The sequence below is a fragment of the Dermacentor albipictus genome, chromosome 9, assembly GCF_038994185.2.
Source record: "Dermacentor albipictus isolate Rhodes 1998 colony chromosome 9, USDA_Dalb.pri_finalv2, whole genome shotgun sequence".
In the NCBI taxonomy this organism is placed as follows: domain Eukaryota; kingdom Metazoa; phylum Arthropoda; class Arachnida; order Ixodida; family Ixodidae; genus Dermacentor; species Dermacentor albipictus.
The window spans coordinates 10,975,931-10,994,321 of record NC_091829.1 but is presented as its reverse complement, the minus strand read 5'-3'; the positions used below and the strand labels follow the sequence as shown (position 1 = coordinate 10,994,321).

General features: G+C 41.6%; 1 protein-coding gene across 3 annotated transcripts; it reads right to left on the bottom strand.

The window, feature by feature from the left end:
• Positions 1 to 244: 244 nt before the first annotated feature.
• On the bottom strand, positions 245 to 18,186 carry Rad17 (Rad17 checkpoint clamp loader component). Of its 3 annotated transcripts, none has more exons than XM_065443312.2 (18): positions 18,012 to 18,186; positions 17,716 to 17,913; positions 16,827 to 16,904; positions 15,778 to 15,910; positions 13,317 to 13,447; positions 12,958 to 13,010; positions 12,736 to 12,855; positions 12,577 to 12,640; positions 7,264 to 7,384; positions 6,993 to 7,184; positions 6,365 to 6,453; positions 5,797 to 5,943; positions 5,293 to 5,427; positions 4,584 to 4,623; positions 4,059 to 4,139; positions 3,892 to 3,952; positions 3,646 to 3,796; positions 245 to 456 (listed from the first exon to the last, which is right to left on the bottom strand). In XM_065443312.2, exons 1-17 carry the CDS (start codon positions 18,015 to 18,017, stop codon positions 3,652 to 3,654), a joined length of 1,794 nt encoding a protein of 597 aa, XP_065299384.1. In that variant the 5' UTR covers positions 18,018 to 18,186; the 3' UTR covers positions 245 to 456; positions 3,646 to 3,651. The 3 variants fall into 3 exon arrangements, with proteins under 3 accessions (XP_065299384.1, XP_065299385.1, XP_065299383.1); XM_065443313.2 differs by having other exon boundaries at positions 245 to 441; XM_065443311.2 differs by lacking the exon at positions 245 to 456 and having other exon boundaries at positions 3,354 to 3,796.
• Between the last annotated feature and the right edge of the window lie 205 nt (positions 18,187 to 18,391).

Sequence of the window (18,391 nt, the reverse complement as noted above, 5' to 3'; positions counted from 1 at the left end):
GAAACAATACTTCAAGACATTTTACACACACATGTGCTGCCACTGCCAGGCGACGTCATGTCGAACATACTTCTGAAACACATTTATACAGCTGCTGATTAGAGGCCCTGCAATGACTTTTGAATGAGATAACTAGTTGTTAGACAAGCATATGAATGCCAGATCCAAATATTCCCGTAAACTTTGCATTTGAGCGTACACTTCGGTCAAAAGACCGCCTGCTCTTACCTTCAACATACTGCGATTGCCATGTAATTTCGCGTTTATTCGTCTTTCGCTGTACTCGTTCGCTCAGTTACGATAAAAACGCTCACGTTCGCCACAGGAACGGGCGCCCAAGAGCTGCACTTTAGGAAATCCACGGCTAGCTCATTTTGTCTATATGATGTTGCCGTTTCCTAATACTTCTGACCGGGATGGATTCAAACCATGGACCGCAGCCTGGTGGGCAGATGTCTGTGTGAGCCACATAGATTGGTAGCGTTTAAAAAGAAAGAAAAAAAAAGGAGAGAGACTGGTTACATCACTGTTACCATGTCAAGGTCATAAAAAAAAGGAAAATACAGAAGTTAGTAGATGCAATCGTTATAGTAGAGTCATAGTAGATGAATGGTAGCGATGGGTAGACATGCATAAAATTAAGCTAGCTAAGTGAGTAAGCAAAGTAGCAGCCAAACCAAAGAATGCTTACGCATTAGTAGACAATTATCAGAATTTCTGTAGAATTTTCTGCAGAAAATTATTCGTGAGGAAAAAGAATTAAATTATGGGGTTTTAAATGCAAAAACCATGATTTGATTATGATGCATGCTGTAGTGGCAGAATGCTGAAATTTGGACCACCTGGCCTTCTTTAACGTGCACCTAAATTTAAGCACATGGGTGTTTTTGCATTTCGCCCCCATAGAAATGTGGCTGCCATGAATATTCATGAGGAGACACTGCATTTATACGAGGCACATTTCACACCTTTTAAAAGGTCTTACAAGGCCTTTAATGTGTTCCAATGGTTAGTGGATCAAACACGCGTTGCATGTTGGAGTATGAAGACAAGTGATCCAACAAAGAAGAGGAAGTGTCAGAAAAGTCCAGGTTCACTTCCCTGCAGGCAGTCATCGCCATTATAGTTGCATGCCTAAAATCACTGTGTGTCATTGGTAGAGCTTTTAAATTTGCTTGAAAGCTCTGCCAGCAGACGCAAGCTCAGCTGTTGCTGACATGCACTGGTGAAATATAACTATAAGAACTTGGCTGCCTATTTAACGTAATGATGCTTCTAAATGTACCGGCTTAAGTGCAGCATCATAGCCCCAGATATGCAGTGCGGCAGCATTTACCAATGAACTCTACATGGCTAAAAAATGAAAGTAAATAAATAAATAAATGGCACATTCTTATTTACTATGAAAGGTACATACTCACTAGTATTACTGCGGACAGTATATGTAATATTTTTATGCACAAAAGTAACATATTCAAAACAAAAACAAGAAAGGACCTGACAGATGGAATAGCACACTGTGGCATAAAGTTCCTAAACAGGGATAAGGTGCCTCAGAAAGGCTGGGATAAGGTGATAAGGTGCCTCAGAAAGGCTCAGAAAGGCCAGCCTTTCTGAGGCACCTTATTCCTGTTTACGAACTTTATACCATATTCAAAACACAGGGACATTGGAGATACCATGTGCATAATGGCTCGTATAACCAACTCACTGTTTTTTTTCCAAAAAGATTGACGTCGTTTGAAAGCAGGGTTCATTAGATGGGAAAAAAATAAAGGTAACAAATTATTTTTGTAAGAGTCAGAATTTGACATCGCAATGGAGATAACAAGTAAATCACGATCAACACCTTACTTTTTATGTTGGTGTGTGCAAATACTCAAATATACACATTGAATAGTACATATGTTAAGATAATTTGATTCGTGAATCGAATATATGTACTAGTGATTTCTTTGAATATATTGTTAGGCCTGTGAAAGACACAGTAGTGAGCACAAGATGGGGAGGGGTTGCCAAAATAACCTTGTATGTAGGAATCCTACAGCGCAGTTTGCGCGCGACATCTGCAATATTGGCTACGCACGAAGCGGTGATGTCAAGAAAAAAAAATGGAAGAAAAAAAAAAAGAAAATAAGAATGAACAATGCCACGCAATGCAATGAAAGGACAGGACTTAAGCAAAAAAAACAAAAAACACTACACGACACCTTGTCACTTAGGTCCTGTCCTTTTGTCACTTTGCACAACACTGTTAACCAAAAGAAAGTCATTTCTCAAGATCAAAAGTGGGAGGTTAATTACATGAGTACATATGGCAGTTATCATGCGTGGACAGCTTAATGCAATTGATTATTCATCTTTACATTAGGCCTAAATGCTGAAATAGACATGCCATTGCGTGGAATATCGAGTGACTATAGGAAGTGTCATCGTGTGAGAAGCCTATCGGGGCAGTGTCAGTGCATAAAACTTTTTTTTTCAATTGAGGCTTGTATTGGCTCATAAGTTTCGGTGGGAGTATGGTCACGCAAAAAAAGAAACAGTTGCTCCCAGAGCAGAGCAGCTGCAGAAAAGGGCGGTTTGACTAGACGACAGCTGTGCTGGCGTCGGAGCGCAAGTCATTAACAAGGATTCCAGCTGCATAGAGAGCCAGCTTCCACCGTGGAGGGAAAGGGCAGGAAAGGGTTCACACGTGCTGCCGCCCGCTTCATTTCCATTCAGTTCATTCTTGGAAAATGGATGAGATGGCCATGAATTGTGCATTCCCCCCCCCAAAGAACTGGCAGCCTTCGACGAGCAACGGCGAGAACTCGCCCGTGAAAGGGCTTGCCATTGGCATGTTGATCCAGCCGTTAGAGCCACCCGAGCCCAGGCAATCCTACAGCAACGAGATGATGATACCGAACTGAGGGAGCGGGAGGCTGAAGCAATCCAGCACTGTTACTTGTGGGTACTTAACCGTGATGAAGGTCAGGTGCATGAAGGATAAGCTTCGCTTACCCCTACCTTTGGTATGAGAAAACTTCGTCTTTTTTTTTTTTTTTTGAACACTTGAGTCAGCAAGCGATGCATGTTGGGCTTGTTGGCACATCAGACATCACACGAAGTGTGTGTTTGTGTCATTTTTTGTGCCCTGTGTCGAGGGCACTACACCTACTAAGCCCTCCAGCAGAAAGCTCCTAAGGGTGAGGTGAACGCTCCTTATGGGAGCATGGTGCAGTGCTGATAAAGATACTATTTCAAAGGAACTACTCAAATATCTCTCCTTCGTTCATTCTGGAACTCGTCAGTTCAAGCACACCGAGTCTAACTGGCTGTGCACCTCTCCACTCAAGAGAGCTACATCAACGTGCTGATGAATGATGCTTTACTAGAAGCTCAGCAATAAAATTAACAAACAGTGCTATTTGCATGGTTAAATGTACACAGGGTGAAAACAATTGCATAACAAAAGACTCTGAACGATACACAAACAGTAAATTGCTTATCCAAATACAAATTACCTTAAGCATACTAAACATGCCTTGCTCCAAGGAAAAAAATCTAGAACATTGATGTCATTACATTGACGAAAAAGTTACACCATGTCTGTTTCACAAGTGCAAGCGTAAATTTGTGCTAGTTCATGTAAAAAGCAGATACCCTAAATCAGTCGTCATACTCTTCTATGATGACTTCCTCATCCGAGTGGTCAAGGTCATCCAAAACTGTCTCGACATTTCTACACGTGTAGTTCACTGAAAGTTCCACTTCTCTGTCATCCACGGTGTCCTGTTCGCGAAGGTTGCTTCGGCTGGTGTCATCACAAATGTTGAGAGAATCAGAAATTTTGTCATTAGCACAAGTTGTGTAACACGAAGAGAAGACAACAGATGAGTGTTAACTCACTGAAAGAGGTTCCTGTTAGCCAGAGTGCCAATTTCTTCAACAAGCACCCTCCTAGTGTTTGCTAACAGAAGAGAAAAATAACACAGAATTGTTGTACAAAGCAACTCAAGTCAAAGTGTGGGCAATTTTCCACATCAGGTAAAGAACATAACTAGAGTGAGACTCACAAAGCTGAAGGCCACTTTCCTGAAGCAGAGCTAGGTATGGCACCCTGTCCAACTGCAACTCCCGTCCTGTGCTATGCAGTCCTGCTTGGTTGTGTGAAGAAAGAGACAAAGAAAAAAAATAGAAAAGTGAGAAAGATGTTGTCATGGGCAACTGTTCAAGGTTTCACAACAATTTGTGTAGAGTTCAGTGCATTTTGTTTTCTGTCTGGTAGTGTGTGACCTTAACGAGCAAGTGCCTTTTCTTTCCAGTATTTAATCCTTTAAGTAGCACAAATTTGCCATCCAGTTATAGCATCTCTAGATGATATGCCTTCAGTTTAACTGCCTATCTGCAACAGCTACGGAAATACTATAGCTCAGCTAGGCATATGTCCTGATGGATTTCTGAAGATGTAAACAGATAAACATTTCATACAGCTAGTAGTGCCGTGATTTAACCCTCTGAAGGTAAAGACTAGAGCAAGGTTTGCTTGCAAGAGCATGTCCAAGATGGGTGCATTTAAATAAGAGAAGTGGTTGCCTTGCCTTTAAATGCTACTCGCAGGTCATAAAGTTTCTGCTTGATCTGAAAGAAAAGAAGCACAAATCAATTCAAGCACATGTTCATTCTTACTTATGTTTAATATATTAGTATGTATGTGTAAAAAGGTAGTGAAGAGAGATGTGTAAGCACAAGAAATACATGCACCAAATGAGAAAGCTAGCTCAGACCACTAATTGTACGAGTTCACACCTTTTTCCAGTTTTCAATTACTTAGTGCTCAATATAAAAAATCATGTGCAAAAGAACAAGTGACCAGGAATCACTGGAGATGATAGCAAATAAGAACTTAATGAATGTACCAAGAAACAGAAAAAGATGTGTATACAAGAATTGAATTCCCCACATTTACAAATGCACTCAGTATTGCATTAAGCATTTTTGGAATAACTACACAAGCAGATCTGTGAGAAGGTTTCAACTTTGCAGTATGAATGTAAATGCATATCTGAGCAAAAACCTCATTCATAGGTCACTCAAGTAAATGTGGAAGTCAAAATTGTGTTCATGATTAAGTTAAAGCTAATAAAAATGCAGGAGATTAGGTTGAACAATTTGTTCAGACAGGCACACAACAGACACCACTAAGTAGTTTCAGGTGAAATATTCTTTTTTTTTAATTTGAGGGCATTGTTTACCTACCCCAGAAAACTGAAAAGTTAGACAACTGAAAATGTGTTCACTCGTGCTTACATCTCTAAAGGCAGCTGACCACTGTGGCTTCCCAAGTGGCCTCCATCCAACACTTTTGGAACCTGACTGTGACAGGCTGGAGATGACTCCTCTTGTCACCACCGACATGGCATACCTTTCCATCACATTCTCACTCTGTCAGTAATAACGAGAAAGAAAGAACAGTGAGCTTGTGTTGACAATTCTCACAGTTTACACTGATCTGTTGCTTAACACATAACATATATCCTGTATATGTTGCATGCCAAACAACAGATTAGTGTTGACGCTTGCTTCAGTGTAAACTGTGAGGATTGTCATGGTCACACAGGCTTGCACATACCATCAGATATGCTTACTCACAGTCATCGCAACAAAGGACACCAGAAAGTAGCTATATGGTAGATAAATAACAGGCAACAGCTTCACCATCATTTCAGCAAATCACACGCCCAATTGTCTTGCAGTTGTCTACTTCTTTGTGAGACACTGTAGGGCTTAAGCGAGACAAGATCTGCTACTCACAGTCCATTCGGAGAGCAAGACGTCGCCATGGCAGAACCATTCCGAGCATTCAGCCACAGTGTGAATGTCAGCAGCGAAGTCAGGCATGTTGTGGTGGAGAAAGAGGGCAAATGTCTCTGCAGAAACTGCTGCCCGCTCGAACACTTCCTGCACAAAGGACAAAGCAAGGGCAGGCCTTTGCAAGGTTGAGGGTGCCATATTCAGTTACTTTCTTTTTATTATTATTATCATTATTTATCTACTTTCCAAGTCTTCAAAGGTACCCCTTTGCATTACATTTGTGTAAACACACAGCATATGCAAAACACGAAGAATGAAAGCCATATTTTGATTTAGAAATGTGGCTGTTTTTCGTTTATGTTTAGTCTTAATTCAACAAGTGTTTGAACCTTGCGCTGAGACTGTTTACAAGACTGGTACACAGCACATGGGTGTGGCCACCTTCTGTATGTGTTGGTGAGGCCAACACATGCAGTAAACATATAACTTTTGGCAAAAACGACTTCCAAGCTTCTTTACGATGTCATGATTTAACAGCTGATCATTATGATAAGTCTACTTTAGATACCTCAGGACTGATGTCAGTAGTGGGGCATTTCTCTGAATCCTTCACCGATGACAGTGAGAGATCACAAGTTGACACTTCAGTTCCGTCCCCTGAAGCGAAGAAAAGAAGCATGACTCAGTGCCACTAAAACATTCAAGTGTAGATGTTTAGGTGAATGTTAACCGAAAGTAAGCAGGGCAGGTGCATGACAGCCAATAATAACAGTACGCAGGACATAGCCCGACATCACTTGGGAATCCATTGTTTTGGCTCCAATTGTATGCTGGTCTCGGAGCAATAGTGCAAGCTTGAAATGGGCACAGAGAAGGTAAAACAACACAAGCACTAACAATTGTGTTGTCTTGCCTTCTCTGTCCCTGTCTGAAGTTGGCGTTATTGCTCCTACATTATGTACCAACAAGCCCAAGCTGCTCTAAGTATGGCCCATAGCTTATCCAAGAAATTATTAAGGCCACACTGTTTGTGAAGCTTCACTTAGATAAGGCTCACTAGGTGTTAGAATTTGGAAGAGCCAAAATTGTAAAGACAGTGTAGTGTAGATAACGGCACTTTCTTTTCATCAGGCAAGTGCTTCTAAACAAAGAAACATAAAACCACAGTGACCATGTGTATCAGAAGCAGCACAGACCTATTTTAGAGCACTCTGGTTGTTTACGCTTGCAATGCAGTATTTTCCCCAATGAATGGAAGAGGGTGAGAGGTGCATCTCGGCCAATGCCACAGCTCCGCCCATCAGATTTAGCTGCCTTCTTTCGTCGCTTCTTGCACGCATTGCTCCACTGTTGCTTTGCACCGGTCTTGCTTCTTATGGGGCCAATGCCTGGAACATTCAGAGAACCCATGATCGTGAATGTGGTGCATGTGCTAAGAATGTAGATGACATCATCAATAACACTCACACTGCCTAGGAGAACAGAAGAACTCAAGAGCGTTAATGGCACTACGAATGTCTCCATTGCTTGCGGCAACAATGCTGTCGATATCATCGGCAGTAGGTTCGTGGGTGATGGCTTGTAATTGCTGCAATACAGTACAGAGGTATACATAAGATAATACACCAAGCTGCAGTTCTGCAATAGGCAAATGTATTTCAGCATTTACTGATTACAACATCAATCTGTTAATTATGCTGTAGTGACAAAAAGAAAAAGAACAGATATCAGCAAAACATCTGCACTGAGGCACTGTTTTTGCATCGGCTCATCAGCGAAGATTGGCCAATTTATGACAGAGGAAAAAGAAAGTGCAACATTGAAACAGACATTCTGACTGCAGCTGTCAAGGCAATCAAAATTAAACAATGCTGGAGGTAATAGGTGCTAGGGCACATAGAATCACAAAGTAGTGCACACAAATCACAAAGTAGAGCTTTTTCTTTTTTTTTCTCCCTGTCACCCTTTTCTCAAAACAAAATAGTGGACCAGACCTGGCTCCACCTGCCACACTCTCAGCTTTTCTTAAATAAAGGCGCCCATGCACTCCAAAAGCACATAGCCAGATGCTTAATGTCAAGATATAAGCTTTCCAGAGATCCAACTGACCAAAATCATGAAGTCATGAAGATATATCCAATTCGTGGTCGTTCCACTCAGGAGCAGATTCACGCATTTTGGATGCCACACAGAAAAAGTGCTCAGGTATGCAAACGCATGAAAGTGATTTATTTCAGTCAAATTTCTTTATTCCTGAGGCTCTCAACACTACTTGAGCACTGTGTGGTAGCGCTCAAAGCCCTCTCCTGAATGGAGCTCAGGATTTGCACTGCAGGTCTTGCAGTAGAATACAGTCTCCGTCCACCCTACTTTCTTCTTATCACTAAAAATAGAGCAGTCCCACGACAGTTGCTGACAATCTCAATTAGGAATTTATCCTTGGCACTAAAAATATCTTCTTATTCTGTGAGCTGATGGGTGTGTCATTCATAAAACACACATGCAGAAAGCGTCATCATCCTGTGCGCAATTCGTGCCACAAATTGTACTAATATCTCTATTTCCTTCAAGTGCCTCTGAAAAAGTGCTGTCCTCATCTGGAGACACTGTGACGTGCACTTATTAGTTAAAAAAGTTCCCGAAGGTTGGCACTACCAATGCAAATAATCAGCAAATGTGAGCATGCGCACTTGTCAGACACTTCCCGACATCTGTCCAGACCCAATACATTTGTGTGGCGGGAGGGGCATGACAGTGAAGGGTTAATTACAAACTCTTCGACGTGTTACACAGCTGATAATGACTGCCATAATGACAATTATTATTTGAAAACTAACCCATTTTACAGAATCACTGCTGTAAGTATGTCAAGGTGTCGACCAAGTTGAGATTTCCAAATTCCCCAAGTTTTCCAGGTTTTTCCTGAGCATTTTCCGAGCTTTTCCCTGAGTAACACAGAACTTTGTTTTATGTCAAGATGAGCTGACACCATGTTGCCTGATGCTGTCACTCTCTAGTAAACATGTTAAAACATAGAAAACGACATAATTCAGTTTGACTAGTAAGGATTAGTGTTTATTATTCAAAAAGAAAACAGAAGTGACTATCTTTGAAAAAATTGCTAAAACCTATTGCAAATCTATCAATTGATTGATAGCAAGCTCAGCGTTAGGAGGCACGAACTTTGTCAGAAGTGAGATTCTCAAAAACTGGTAAGTCAACCTCTCAGCCCCTGCACAACACCTCAGTGTTGCATGTCACTGCTTTAAATAATTTATTTTGGTTTGGATGAAGGACACCTGCATCTTGGCATCAGCCAAAACTCTGTTTTGAGCTCCTTCAAAGCGGCAGCACACTTCCTTTCCTGTTCATTCCTCAATGCAAACGTCCTTTCTGTTCTCGTCATCCTTCCGCCGTGCATTCGCCCCCGCGGACCATTTAAAGGGCCCTTCACCAGGTCTGGCCATTTTGAGCTGACAAACGTAGAGCATACAATGCGTGCCAACGATTGTGTTCGCAAAGAATTACATTGCTATGCGCCGCAGAAAGGTCTGAAATTTCAATCCGAACGCTGTTTTCTCTTCCCCCCGCAGCAACCGCGCTCCAAGCCGGACAGTGACGTAGTCGCATCCTACGCCTACGTAGTCAGGTCTGCAGTGCGACGTTGCTCACGGTGACACGCGACTTCAAGAATTATTCAAGGCAACACCTGTTATTTGTGTGATCTGTTGCCTGAATTGACGAATTAAGTTTAGAGAAATAATAAAACACACAAATGGAATGTCTCCGTGTTCTTTGTTTTACTACGCACTGAAGCAAGAGAGATGTACTTCCGCTTCATCTGGTTGTCGTGCGGTCACATGCGCAGGTACCGAAACTATGCCATTTTCTACCGTGCTCCAGCGCATGACCATGCTCTGAAATCCCCTTGTTCTGCCTCAGATTCGTGTAGCCCTGAATTATACTGCCAGTCATGTGTCCTTGTGCACAGTGCACAAAATCGTGCACTGCATGAAATGAGACAATGACAACAGCTCACGTGCAATGCTGTCAGAAAAAAAAAAACAGCACCGAAAAAGAAAGTGAGAAGGCGGGGCCCGTGACGAATGAGTCACGCGATCCTCAGCTCCTGTATGGGAGGATGCAGGGAAGAAATTTTGCTTGCGGAGGCTAGACGGGGTGAGTGGAGAGAGTGTCTCGCTATGCAGTGGAGCTTGCCACCTGAAATCATGAGTTCGCGGCACTGAAATATTTCTATCTTGGCTATTAATGAACCGATCTGAAAAATTTTTTCGGCAGAACGCTCCTTAGAGGGCACGTAACAACTTCCATCATATAACCAAAATTTTCTATGTGCCCTGGTGAGGGGCCCTTTAAAGCACTTTCTTGGTCAGTTTTACAATCAACACCCGATTTTTCGGACTCCCTAGGGGACGCGAAAACGTCCGCAAAATCGGGCAGTTCGAAAAATCAGTGCCCTTTCACTCTGTGAAAGATGACCAGCAAAGCTGTGTATGTGGACCCCTTAATGGTAAACTGCACCTCCGTCGCGGTTCGGCCTGGCATCACACTATCTTCGGGATCGCCCCATGTGTGGGGAGTGCTTAACGCCTACTTCACCTCCGCCGTGGGTCGGCACAGCACTGCAATATCTTCAAGATTTTGTGTCTACGCAGGGACACGATCCTGGGGAACTAGCCCTTAACAGCTTCGCTGTAAAGAATGAATGCATGTTTTTTACTGCCCTTAAGGGCTCAAATCATCACAGGCACACTCGAAAAAGCTCTGAAGGTCTGCCAGTACACTTATTAGGCATATCGGCTTGACCCCTCTCATGCTTGTTATGCTTTGCCGCAATAATTCTGCGTATGCTTCACCGTGTAACTGCTGTAATGAGGCGAAGCTCTTTCGAAAAGCGGCACTATGCAACGCGCCGCGCTTTCCGAGCATCGAAGCCAATTGTGGGGAGCGCAAAGGCAGAGTCGGTGCCACTGCTGCCAGTGGCAAATTATTTCAATGAAAAACACGGCACTGAATTGCAAGAAGCTTAACAGAGAACGTCAAAGTAGCAAGGCCTAGAGTTGCCGCGGTGTTGTCTGCGACTACCAGTGGATCTGGCAGCGAGGTAATCAAAATGGCGGCGGTGGTGTCTTTGATTATTGCCGTTTCGGACCAGCAATTATGGCAAAAAGAGCGAAAAATTGAACATCGAAGGGTTCTTCCATTGACTCTATGGGTACGTAGTGGTGCCACGAAGCCGTCCGAATTATCGGGCGTCCGGAAAGTTGGTCGTTTACTGTACATTAGCAACTTCTCCAGTCAACGACACGCCGTCAAAGACGATTCATTATGGTTCCTCTCTGCTACATGTGCCAGCATTACCGCCACTTTCGTTGCCTTTCAATAAAATTACACCCAATTCTGCCTGATAGAAGCACAAGTTTTTTAATTATTTCCAGACTATTCAGAATCCCTGAGAATTCCTGGCTTTCGCGGATGGTAAACACCCTGGTGTGTGCTTCCACGATATTCATTTAAAAAATTTATTTCTTGAGTATGACATGCCAAAACCACTTATGATTATGAGGCAAGCCATAGTGTGGGACACCGGATTAATTTGGCCACCCGGGTTACTATGACATGCACCCATTGCACAGCACCACATGCGTTTTTGCATTTCGCCCCCAACAATATGCGGCCACCGTGGCCAGGATTCGATCCCATGTCCTCGGGCTTAGCAGTGCAACGCCAAAGCCACTATGCCACCACGGTGGGTTCCAGAATATTCAGGCTTCCAAGCGTGGCAAATAAGTGCTCTCATCTTAAATGATTACATTAAAGTCCTGTTCATTGCAGAAGCAGAATCTTGATTAATTAACTGCATTAATTTCTCAATTTGAACTTTTCAGTAGTCAGGTTTACAATGTTGTAGCACTGCAGCAAAACCAGTGTTAAAACATGAAAAATCTCAGGCATTGGGCACTTAAAAGACAGAAGACTGACATAATTTTCATCTCATGTAACATTGTCATTGATAACTACAGGTTATGCCAAGCTCACGAATGCCACACAGTGGCTTTATACACTATCTGAATGCTTGGCATAGGAGCTTCTGAATAGAGAGTTCCTTGTTATTTACCAAAGAATGTCAGCCCTAACCCCCCCATACAATTGGTACCATATGACCATTATGTCAAGGCAAAGGCTCCACATTGGTTTTATTCAAAAGAACTATGACAGAAACATTACTGTATTCCACGACTTCTCAGTGAAAATTAAGAAAAGACAGTCACATTAGATTATGTTGTTGTCGAAACTTTTACATCAATACAATTAGATAGGAGTTGCACATAATTTGGTTGCAAACATCACTTCAGCTTTTTCTCTCAGTAAATGGAACTCCAGATTATTGGAACCAATTTCCCTGGTCCCTTGAGGTTCCATTTAAAGAATGTTCACTGCACACGACACTACTAATGCAGCCACATTTTGTTGCAAGACAGTATGTGCGCAGTCTGGTCAACCCTTCAAGGGTATGCCTATCTGGCAATAAGTTAAATATAATTGAAGCACTTCTTTACCAGAGAAAAGCTGGCTGACAGCACACGTTAGAATGGCATTTATACATTAAAAGATAGTGTGTGCCTTCAAGCCTAAATTCAGCTGTAATTGGTAGGAGCGTGTGTTCCCTTTAATACTGAACTGTGCAGTACATCAAGCTAAAGCCTTTTCTAGTCACCTAGGAAGGCATTTCACTGCTCTGCAGTACGGTTTACTTACCACAGCTGCATCAAGCAGTGTACAAAGTGCTTTTGTGACAAAGGTAGGTGCAATAGAATTGAACCTGAAAGGCATAAAATCAAGCAGAAGAATGTGAGGGCATTTTCCTTCTCTATTTTGCAATTAGCGTTCGTAAGTTAAGGAAGAAAGTGGGCTTACATAATTTTGGTGACATCTAGTTCCTTCGTAAGAGCCTCAGGGAACAGACGATGTTCAAGTTTGTCAGACGACTCGCTTATAATAAATACAAGCGGTGCAACAGCAACTGTACGGCACATCCTTTAAAAAAAGTGACAAGCCACATATGAACAAGTGAAGCAAGGACCAAAACAATGTCACAAGATAATTAGTATCCACATTATTCCATTATCTTGCACTTACCTTAGTACACGGTGCAAACTTTCCACATCCCTGATAAAAATGTTGGGAAGGTCCTGAAATAAGAAGGGAGTCTGTACATCACAGCTCACAGTTAACATTGGTCAGATGCATACAATTTATTGCAGTAAGCTATAAGTAGGTTCCAAGTGCATCACACATGATTTAGGGGTAAACAGTACACACTGAATTTTACAGAGACACTAAAGAAGTATATTAATTTAGGATAAATTGGGAAACCACAAATCTAGAACACCTTGAGTAGTTTGGTCAGGCAGAGAATATGCAAAAGAGGCAAATCTGATCATTCAATTTACTATGAAGATCTTTACATGCAGGCTATGCAGTTATAAAACTCGTACCTCTACAAGCACAACTCTCTTTGCAGAGTCTCCAGTGAGAAGTGAAGGATAGCGACTTGACTGAAAAAGGAAGTCTTCAAACTGCTCAACCTGTCCAGTGCTTCTTCCGAAGTCCCAGTTTGGATTAAATTCTAAACAAATAAAACATTGGTAGCATGAACCGTTGGCACATACCTTAATGAAAAAATTACTCAATAAATTTCACTACTATACCACACAAGTTTGTGTATAGACTAGCAATGTTGCTGAATACACCTTCAGTTTCTGAAATGTTGTAATGCTCTGTAGTGATACGCATACACTTCGCACTAGAGTGGCAATTAACCATGTGTTAGTCCACACGATGGTCTAACTAGACATCCTATAGTAGGGCAGCCGAGATGTGCAAGCACAAATTCTGTAAATGTAACAATTCCAGCTTACAGAAGCAAGTTTCAAAATAGTTTTCAATATGCCAATAAGCTGACTGAATGAAGATGATAATAAGCTCAACAAGAAGGTTATTCAACATCATTGAGTACTGAAACACAAGGCTGTGCTATTGGCATTGTAGATCTGTGGAGCAGAATTGAAATGGCATCAAGCAGTAAAAACAATATTGAAGCTGACAACTGTTCCATGACAACTTCAGAATACATTGGTAAATACACTGCTGTCTAGCTAAACTAAAAAAAAAAATTGTACAGACATGCCAGCCAGAAACGTGGGCTGCTTTTCACAATATCACAAGGAAGATGAACTTCTTTCAATATTAGTGTCTCTGGAACTACATATGTCTTGGACCACAGAGGCACAGCGGGTAAATGCTGTGCAGTTATGTGTGCGGCACTTGCACTGAATTCATAGGTTTTCACTGACTATAAATTGTTTTATGTCATACTTTTCAGTACACAGTAGACATGTCAACAAAGCCACGCAGAATCAGCCATAAAAGATTTTTATTTCAAGTCTCGTACTAGTAGCTTACTATACCAAACAAGAATGTATTGTGATCGGCCATCCATACTGTAACAACCTCCAGTCACATATAACGCAATTTTGGGAAACAGGCCGACGGCCTGGACAAGGTTGTTCTCAAATGGGATGTTGTACCACTGGAATACTTCGGTGTCACGGTGTAGATCAGGATAGGTTTAGGCAATTAGCAAGGATACGGTCTTTCACCTGTCAGCCGCCCAAATTGGCACGTACACGCTGGAGATGGGGCCAGTATGCTACCACCCCTCATACTCTGTTTGTGCCCAGTGATGTGTGTGCTTCCGACAAAGCTCCCTCTGGAGGGAAAGGGCTACAGACCTCCGGAAGGGTGGGACCTGAGGTCATCAGTCTCCTGATGCCGGATTGGAGGAGGCGACTGAACAATGACTACGCAGGGGATAAAAAAGTGACGAACGGCGGAAGTGATCGGCTGCTACAATTTCTTCATGAACTTTTTCTGTGCTACTTTGAATTTTCTCGTAATTAGGTAACATAAACTTGTGTGTAAAACATCATGGATATCGGGCCCAGCCCCATGTTCCCTTGCTCCTCCACGAGCAAAGTACATTCCACATCTTTGGACGCCCAGTCGCAATGGTATGCACACCCTGCATTTCTATGGAACACATCTATGACAGTCACTTTCACATCTTCATCTCTCTCCGTTTTTGAAACAGTAGCAGTGAAAGCAGTTTACTGCCTTTTTCACGACAGCTCACAGAAAAAATAAAAATAAATGAAAGTAATTGTTCAAATGGTTGCCAACCAAATGAAGAATTTGTTCACCAAATTTATGATGGAAGTATTTTACCGACGAAACACTAAAGAGAAGCATTAAGTTAGTTTAAACAAATAAAGTATTCTTTCAAGACTATATTTTGATTGATTTCATGGTAATAGGTTGAATATTAGTAAAGGAACAAAAGGTAGGTTGAAATTTCATTTTTTTAAAATTTTGCACTGAAACCCCAGCACTGGTACACAAATGACATCATAAACATCAAATTATATTTTTATAATTTAGGTGTTGTTGCTCAGTAAAAGTTCTTGAAACACTTCAGCCTTTTGCACTTTTACAATACAATGCAGTCCATATTTTTTGATAAAGATTTACCTTTATCGAAGCAGACACTATCAAAATTCACGACATCAAGGCGAGCTGGTGCAGGAAATTCAAGGCAGTGTTGCCACCTGTCTTTCATATTTTATATATTTTCTGACTTAGCAAGGCTATTTTTATGGTAAGAGTGGCTTTTTCGTTATTGTAGAAGAGTAAGCTACTAATACAGCTCGAATTATTTTTCTCTTCAGAGTTCATTTAGGAAGACTAATAAAATGCAAGAACGCAATATGACAAGTTATATGTAGTGTGTCTCTTGCATAATGGTGTAATTAATGCAATTTCATTACAACATGATGACTGTCTGCTAAACTCTGCAAAACAGTCCCCAGATAACGTGTGTCCATACGCCTTTCAACATACCAGTTTTAGCAGTCAGGGAAACTGGGTTGATCCATTCGCAGATAGTGAAGTCTTCTTCAGCTGCAAGGCATCGTAGTGTTGCTGTTTTTCCCGAGCCAGCTGGTCCACAAAGAAGAATAATGGCACCGGCATTCTGAAATCAGGGAAAGCAGCTTATATCACTAGTTTATTTGACACTTCTGCTTACCCAATCTCATTTTGCAGAAAAAGTACCTCTCATTATGCTTTTTCCAGAAAATATACTACATTAATCAAATTTTTAAAGATCACTTGCTCAGCCTGCTAATATAGACGTCACATTGTATAGGTCACCTCAAGAATCCTAGTTTACCTTCATGGTGCACAACACTAACATTTGCTCATGATGGAGTCACCACCCTGGCTTTTCCTGTGACATGTTTTTGAAATCGTTAGTGAAAAAGATCATGAAAATAAACAAAATAAAAGATAAATATGTTCACTTTGCATGGGTTAATCCTTACACGACTTCAAACAGTTCATGCACAGCACACAGCTGTCATACAAACTGAGGCAATACTTATGTATTGAGCCCAGGGTTGTACATAATGTACACTCTTTACATAATGTGCTCTTTATATACTGTTCATGCTATCCATACAGCATTTCGAAATGTAAGCAGCTGTGTAATCTGCATATTAGCTTCCACCTGGGTAATATTTCACTTATACTCCGATACTTTTTAGTTTCTCTAAAATCAAATCCCGGCCACGGCGGCCACATTTCGATGGGGGCGAAATGCGAAAACACCCATGTGCTTAGATTTAGGTTCACATTAAAGAACCCCAGGTGGTCAAAATTTCTGGAGTCCTCCACTACGGTGTGCCTCATAATCAGAAAGTGGTTTTGGCATGTAAAACCCCATATTTATTATTATAGTTTCTCTAAGAAGTGTGAGACTTTCTTTAAATTCCCACTAAACTGCGATATGAGAATGTCTCCTCTCCCGTTGTGTAATGCCCCTGAAACATCAAGGTGGTAGTGTATCAAAAATAAACCACATAATAAACCAAATAAATTTCATACTTTACCATGAAAGAGGTTTTGAGTTTTTCCTTGATGCATTGACAGACTTGTTCCACTTTATCCCGATGGACAGCTAGGTCATTCTGCAAACAAAAGGTTGCCGATGGGCAGCAAGAGCTTAAACAAGAGATAACTCTTTTCAGAATCACATTTGCACAAGCCTAGCTTGCTGAAATAAAGAAATAGGTACACAACAAGACAAGGCATGATAAACATACATGTGCGGTAAATGTTCAGCATTAAGCCCATGGCAATTACCTCAATTATTGTCTTTTTTGTTGTTTTGTATAAATGCTTTATGAGCAGAGACCAGAAGACATTTAGACATTTATCACTCGAGGCAACAAACACAACTTATTTCAGTACGTTCTTGAGAATCACATTTGCATGAGTCTGGCTGGTTCAAATAAAGAGGTGCACACAAGAGAAGACAACTAAAGCATGGTAAGTGCGCCATTACTGCGAACTTTCAGTGTTAAACCTCATGTCAATCACGTTATTCTGCTTTTCGCATGAAGGCTTAACATGTAGAGCCCACAAGACGTTTCATAAGTCATTTCAGGCAACAAACACAACATATCTGAGTGCATTCTGCCAATGAAGGGCGACTGTTTTACATCCCAGTCATTGCTCCAGCTGAGAGTGCTTTTTACTAGCAGCGCTTCCGGTCTGCAACCCATTCAGTGGGAACACAGCATTGCTATTTGTACTCATTCTCCAGCTGCCAATAACGCTACCTTTTTTTTGCTTTTTTTCCCCCCTGTTATCGCTGTTCGTATAGTGAGCAAAACAGCCACACAATTATTGCTTATTGTGCGAGACCGCGGGCCCATAAGAACAAAATTGGCGGAATAACATAATAGAACAACAAATTAACGTTTTACGCGAGCTTACACGACTCTTTGGCGCAAATTTTTCCACCCACGTTCCACTGGCACGGGCAAGCGAGTTCACCGGATCGTGCCCCGACGATGCAAGATCACACGCCGCAGAACAATCATCGTTTGGGGCTGGTCGCTTTCTTGTCACTCGCTTGCGGGCGCTTTGATTCTTTGGCGGCTCCAAGCAGAAGCCATCGTCAGGCTTGACCCACTGCGAAATGAAAGATTACAGAACGACAAACGAGAACCTGTAGCAGAAGCGCACCGCAAACGAGAAGAGTTTTCAAGCGTCAGAAACTCGTGACTTACGCTCATATTGCGCCGCGCTTACAACTGGGCACATTAAATAACTGGACCTTATTACATTACCTTACATAATGCAGTCACATGGACAATTTAATTTATCTGAGGAAAAGAAAAGCTTCGCAGACTGCAACTTCGCAGATTCAAAACAAAACTGGCACACAATCTGGATTGAGCTTCGTACTTGATTTGATTTAGTGTGCAAAAAAAAAAAAGGTTTGTGACGTCATTGTATTTTTACATCGGCACATCTTCCGAAAACCGTAAATTAAATATTTAGTCCGTTATAACGTTTGATTTATACTTGGTAATACGTAATTATAATTTAATTGTAACTCTTACAGACTGAAAGCGTACATTTAAAAATTATGTATAAGGCTACAGGC

Excerpts from the sequence above, each read along its gene's own strand:
- Rad17 (XM_065443312.2), bottom strand. Across the intron at positions 4,140-4,583 it reads CCTGCGAGTAGCATTTAAAG|GACTGCATAGCACAGGACGG; the intron begins GCAAGGCAACCA and ends ACAACCAAGCAG. Across the intron at positions 3,797-3,891 it reads GCTAACAGGAACCTCTTTCA|CCGAAGCAACCTTCGCGAAC; the intron begins GTGAGTTAACAC and ends TGATGACACCAG.